The 6,496-nt window shown below is 39.7% G+C and overlaps 1 protein-coding gene across 2 annotated transcripts; it reads right to left on the minus strand.

The window, feature by feature from the left end:
• Window positions 1–411: 411 nt before the first annotated feature.
• cnr1 (cannabinoid receptor 1) lies at window positions 412–4,392 on the minus strand. Of its 2 annotated transcripts, none has more exons than XM_005803099.2 (2): window positions 4,055–4,392; window positions 412–3,404 (listed from the first exon to the last, which is right to left on the minus strand). In XM_005803099.2, exon 2 carries the CDS (start codon window positions 3,357–3,359, stop codon window positions 1,965–1,967), a length of 1,395 nt encoding a protein of 464 aa, XP_005803156.1. In that variant the 5' UTR covers window positions 3,360–3,404; window positions 4,055–4,392; the 3' UTR covers window positions 412–1,964. The 2 variants fall into 2 exon arrangements, with proteins under 2 accessions (XP_005803156.1, XP_005803155.1); XM_005803098.2 differs by having other exon boundaries at window positions 4,050–4,391.
• Between the last annotated feature and the right edge of the window lie 2,104 nt (window positions 4,393–6,496).

Below are 6,496 nucleotides of genomic sequence, written 5' to 3' on the forward strand. Positions count from 1 at the left end.
CTGTTATTAGTGTTATTAGCTATTATTTAAGTCTAACTTAAGTACAGAGCTGTTAACGCTTTCTTTTTTCCTTTGTTAAAAATGCAGAGAACATCTGCATCAACAGATGTTTCAATTTTTCCTCAATAAAAGGAAATGGCAAATGGTGCACCATGCAGGGAAAGTGGAACAGTAGTTTTTATTTTATTTATTTAACTAAAAATCTGTCTCTTTTTAGATGCTGAGAAGTAGAAGTAAAGTCTGCAAAGATGCAATATTTCATCACCCGCAAGGGGGCAGTAAAACATTATTAATGACTGAGTAGCACAGAGCTTCGGGCCTTGGCGTTCTTCTGTCAGCATAGAGCTTAGATGTTCCCTCTTTCGTCAGTCATTTTCCTGTTATCAGCTAATCAAATCAAACACCTGCAAGCAACATGACACCAGCTGCAACTTTATTCAAAAGTTTTAACACAGCAATACCAGAAACACTTGACCGAAGGTGATTTTGAAGTCATAGATTCCTCATTATGCCACCAATGTACATAAGCCACAAGTTGACATTTGATCTTTAATATTTAAAATTACAAGAGCCAGCAGAAGCATATTGATAAACAGCTGTCTGGAAAACTTCACAATGAGATAAATGTTTACAGAACAATTCTGCTGTGAGATTTCTAGATTAAAAGTTCTACATCATCTATCAGAAAAAACCACATCTTTGCTATGTTGGATTATCTAAGGTCAGTTTTGTTCTTCACATAAGTCTTACACACAAACTTCCATTTAAGTTACAAGCCACTGACCTTTGTTTCTTTATTTTGAAAGGTAAAAAATTAACAGCAGTTATTTTTATGTTATTCAGAGTCACGTCAAAACCAATTCAACAGCCCTGTGCATTGGTTTCTTTTGTTTTATGCAACAGTAGCACTAAGAAAAATTCACTGCAATGATTAAAAGGCTTTAGGGTTGGAAACAGATCACTAAGTCACAAGGTACCACACATACATACAAGGCGGAGTCCAATAAAATTAAACATTTGACAAAAGGAGCCTTAGTCTGAAAACATTTTTAATTTCCAACAGTAGTGACCAGCACTGTGTTGTTCTCTTTTTTTCTTCTTCTGTTTTTTTTTTTTTATCTTTCAGGCTTTAAACAAAAAAAGCTTGGCGTTTGAATTGACTTGGCTGGATAGCTGAACTGGAACACTTCATTTGCAATTAAACACTGTACATTTGTTTGGTACATAACTGAATAAAGATATTTTACCCTGCAAGAGCAGGCAGCTAGTAAAGAAATCACTTTACCACTGAAAAATGAGATTTCGTAAATATATTTTACACCTACAAGTCCGAGTTGATATTTCATGGTTTATAACTTTACCTGACCTTTCATTTCTCAAAAATATCTCCCCACACATTGATAATTCTCTGAGTGATATCAGAAATCATACAATTCTGGAACAAAATAATATATATTTTTTAAAATTCAGTTTCAAAAATGCATTTATGCAACATGAAGCCTATAGGAAGTCAAGGCGCGATGAATAGTAATACGTATGGTTCGAGACACATACCAAGTTCTACATGACACTGTAAAACATCTCTACTTAGAAATTGCAGTAGCCCCTTATCCCATAAATGAAGATAGAGTTTTTCAAAACCTGAATTCACAGTACAAAAATATAATATGCCTTTGCTGACTGGATATCAAGAAGTCTGTGGCAAACAGCAGACTTATGATAGTCTTTCCAAGTCCTTTTCAAATTGCAAGTCCCTTCTATGATCTTCCAATACCATTTGGCACTTTGGCACTCTATGTACTTATCCACCAAAATAAAATAATGGAGCCACTAAAGCATCTGTGTGAGAATGAGAGTCAAGAACTTTCAGGAGAGAAATTTTCTGGAATGCCCAACCTTTGCTTTTCATGTGAAATGGGGTTCAAGGTGGATGACATTTACACTTTTCCCCCCTTGATGGCTAATTAGACAGCTTCAGCAGATGTTTCCGTCGACACAGACATTGTTACTTTGGCTATTTTCACAGTGGTCTTCACGCAACTCTCTGCAGCCCTGTTGGCAGAAATGTTGGCATTTCTGTTCTGGCAGTCCGACTCGAGGCTATTGTCCAGCTGCTGGGAACTGCTCCGGCAGAGGTTGCAGGAGCTGAGGAAGGCACGCCGCAGGTCCTTGCTCCTCAAGGCGTAGATGATGGGGTTAACGGTGGAGTTGAGAAGACAGAGCATGCTGCAGAATGCAAACACTGTCTTGATGTCATCGTCCATCTTCCAGAAGAGGTCGTACACCATGATGGCAAGCAAGGGACCCCAGCAGATTACCAGCACCACCAGGATGAGCACCAGGGTCTTGGCTAAACGGATGTCCATGCGTGCCTGATCAGGGCGTGTAGTCTGCACTTTAGTCCCATCTGCTGAATAGATAACAAGACTCTTCTGGGAGGCGCGACTTAGCATGCGCACAGCATGGTGGTGTGCCTTCCACAGGATGTATATATAGGCGTAGATGATGAAAATAACCAAGACACTGGTCAGGAAGATCCAGAACATCAGGTAGTTCTCATCAATCAGGGGGAATATGTCTGAGCAGACTGAGTTGAGACGTTTACAGTTCCAGCCAAGCAGAGGTAGCACTGCGATGATGATCGAGAGTGTCCACATCACACTGAAGGCTATGACAGCCTTGGTTCGAGTTACAATGCGCCTGTAGGCAAGTGGCCGGTGTATGGAGATGTAGCGGTCGATAGCAGTGAGGAAGAGGCTCCCGACTGATGCCGTGAACGATGCAGTGACTCCACCCAGCTTGAAGAGAAACACATTGGGGCTGTCCTTCCTGTGGAAAACATGGAAGTCCAAAAAACTGTAGACAAAGATGACGCTGCCCAGGAGGTCAGCCACTGCAAGGCTGCCAATGAAGTGGTAGGACGGGCGGCAGCGCAGGGTGCGGGACTGCAGAATGACGCAGAGCACCACCAGGTTCTCCAGCACTGTAAAAGTACCCAAAGTCAGAGACATGACAGCCACAGCTAGCTGCTGGCTGGGAGTCAGGATCATGAAACACTCCATGTCCATAAAGTTCTCGCCACATTGTATATTATTAGTCTCATCTCTAAATGTGGTCCTGTTGCCAAACAAGTCTGTGGCATTGGTGGGGAAGAAGGGGATGCCCTTGAGGATAAGCTCTTCATCTGCAGGTACCTTGCTGCGAAAAGCAGACAGGGGCTTCTGCATGGACAAGCTGCCCTTTAAGTTCAAGTCATTGATGGGGTCATCATAGTTGGCGTCGTTGGAGCCTAGATACTGCAACCCAGATGTAATAGTCCGGAAGGTGGTGTCTGCCACCCCATCGAGCACAGATTTCATGGCTGTGTCTGAGGATAATACTGCAGTCTGAGATGACGGAACAACCTACAGATTGATAACAAAAAAATATTAGATTTTTGAACATCTCTATTGCCCGGAATAATTTTTTTTCTTTGGTGTGTTTGCAAAAGTCCAGCCTTTGCCTCTGATGCAGAAAGATTCCATTTACAAAAAATAACCTTCACATAATTACAACATTTCACTACAAATGTTTGACATAGAAAGTCATGAAGCTACTCAATAATTAAAATCTAATTTTCAACTAATCTGGCTCAGTTTTTGATTATGCATACACTCCATGATTTCTTATTTCTATGGACTTTAATACTCAATAGGCACCTACAGGCAACCAGCGGACAAAAACACATTAAAACACTTTTTATAACTAGAACAACTTAAACAAACCTAGACTTCTTTTACATTTGGCTTCTCAAGCTTGTTAGTATCATCTACTAAAGTGCCTAACGGATTTAGAAGAGCAATTTGTTGCAGTTTCACTATTGGTTTCACTACTGATTGCAATAGTAAAATTTAGTGACAAAATTATTATTTATGTCAAACTCTTACTAAGATATAATTGTGCGATATTTCGTCAAATATGGAATTTTAATTTATTACTGCTAATATAACAACATAAGCCCCTCTGCTACTGTTATTTAAAGACAGAAACGAATGAAAGTGTTTCTTTACCTTACATAATTATTTCAAGTGTGCAGAATCGCCCTTTATTGTCGTGCGTAAATCCGAGCCAGAAGCGCATTGCTGAACCACAAAAAGTCTTAGATCTCAGAAAAAACAGCCATGCATTCAATTAGCAATACTAATTTTTTCAGTTTTATCCCTTTGTTTTTAGTTCGTAATGCAGCTGAAGTTTTTGTGGAAGTCGAAGTTGTCACCCGGAGTGCGCTCCTTCTCTCTGGAAACAGGTTGGAAGTGTCGATGCTGCTGCTGCTGCCTCCAGCGTCTCTCCAGCCTTTTTCTTTGTGTCTTCACTCTTATGAGGCGCAGCTTCTCCGAACCCCGTCACGTGTTTTCATATAGAGCTTTGTCTGCCCAACCCATGAAGCTGCCAATCGCTCCATGGCGCATAGGAGCGAGGCACACGACAGCGAAGGCTTATAGGTAGAATATATTTAAATTCTCATCACTCAACGTCGGGGTGAACTGCAATAAAACACAAGAACTGCGCGCAGAGAAAAAAAAATAATCTGAACGCATTTGTCAACACCAATATGTTGCAGTTTTTATATAAAATCTTATATAAAATATAAAATCACTCGATATCACAAAGTGAGTTTAACATAAATGTTATGGTGAAGAAGAAGAAGAGATGGAACACGTTTTTATCTTTGAAGCATACAAATCAGTTTTCACAAGGGAACAGAAAGGCTGACATAATTATTCTGGTATTGATTGAACTGAGTCGCCATCAGACTGTGAACCTTCCTCATGTTATGATGTAGACACTCTGCCATCCAGGTTATAGTTTGTCCTACAAGGGCTTCAAATCACACCTAGACTTCCTTTCATACTCCTTGTAGGTGTTTTACAGCCCATTTTAAAAAAAGTTTCAGACTGACAGGATGTGATAGATCTTGACCAAAAAGACTGAAATACAGGATAAAAGTGGCTGAAATAATTGTTCTATGTAGGATGGATGGGACCAGCCTTGTAGCCTTAGGGCCTTGGGGAAACTTAGGGAGCTGTCGAGTTTGCTAAAGCCAAGCATGTCTATCTTAGAAAAAAAGAATTAAAAAAAACCTGAGGTATGCAGAGGATTCAATCAGACATTGGGCAAGACAGGAAGGAAGTCTAAAATATGGTGGTAGAAGTGTCTGTGAAACACATGGACCCCAGTGCTCAGACTTTGTCAAGTTTTAAAACAAAAGCATGAAGAGTCAAGACCTCAGATTGGTCAACCTTTTAGACACCTACATCTGATTGACTGAGTGATAAAGGAAACCATCTACATTAAACAACCCCCCGTCCCCAAAAAGCAAAATAAAAACACAATACAACATAAAACAAAGAGAGTACCCTCGGTGACTCATTAAATCTATTTTAACAACTGAAGGTGAAAGGGAAGGTCAAAGACATTCAATACACAAAAGAAGAGCAGTTTATTCAAAAACAACCTCTGAACAAAAACAGCACACGTCTGACCAAAAACAAAAAAAATATGCAGCTAATCTTAGGATGCCAATAATTTCTACTCTGAAGAGATGTGATGATTCATGGATGTTGTATCATGTTTTCACACCAGTATCTCCGCTCCACTGGAGAAACTGGACACAGCCACTTATCAGCAAGCTCAATCACATTGCAGGCCAACAATTAAGAGTCAGATCCTGTTATGAATAAGAACAAAGAGTGGGCCCTAACAAAAACAGATCAAAGTCAGTGAGTGTGAATGATCTGATTTCCATGTATTCAATTGTGTTTCTGCAATGTTGACTCCACTTGACAAAGTCTGCAGGGTGTTCATGAAAAACATGGGAGCTAAGTGACTTTTTTAGAGGAAATGAAACACAACAGATGGATTATTTGACATTTTAAAGCCACAGACACAAGACAGAATGTAACAATGACTCTTTGGGATTTGAATTAGGCCATGATTCAGTCAGCATCGCAGGTGCAATTAACCAAACAACTCAGGCATGGCTGCTAACAATGGCTGATATGAATAAAATGTATCTTAGATAAAAAAAATAAAATAAAAAACAGTTTAAAAAAAAAAGTTATCCGAGACACTGAGCCAATAATAATGTTTTTATCCATATATACAATGAAAAGCTGCAAATGTAAAAAGATTACTCGCTTGTTTTTATAAATGAGCAGACTGGTTAGGAAAGAACATGTTTTCATGTCACAACTTGTCTGGTTGCTGATAAAGCTTCTTTCAATGATTCAAACCACAGTGAATGCCCTCTTCCTCAATTGCTGAGTCTCACACCTCCTGCACAATAAGTGGCCAGTATATTGTTTTGTCTGAGAAAACATTAAAGCAGTGAGATGAGAGAAACTCAAGTTTTCTCACCCCATATGAAGCTTTGATGTATTGAACATAAATAGCGCTGGAGAACATCTCCCTCAGATGAGTCTCAGTCTGGGATACGCCAGTGCCTCACAGTAGCATC

This window comes from Xiphophorus maculatus, chromosome 15, assembly GCF_002775205.1.
Source record: "Xiphophorus maculatus strain JP 163 A chromosome 15, X_maculatus-5.0-male, whole genome shotgun sequence".
Lineage (NCBI taxonomy): Eukaryota > Metazoa > Chordata > Actinopteri > Cyprinodontiformes > Poeciliidae > Xiphophorus > Xiphophorus maculatus.

What these genes read in the sequence shown, in the direction of transcription:
- cnr1 (XM_005803099.2), bottom strand. Translation starts at nt 3,359, where the DNA reads ATGAAATCTGTGCTCGATGGGGTGGCAGACACCACCTTCCGGACTATT.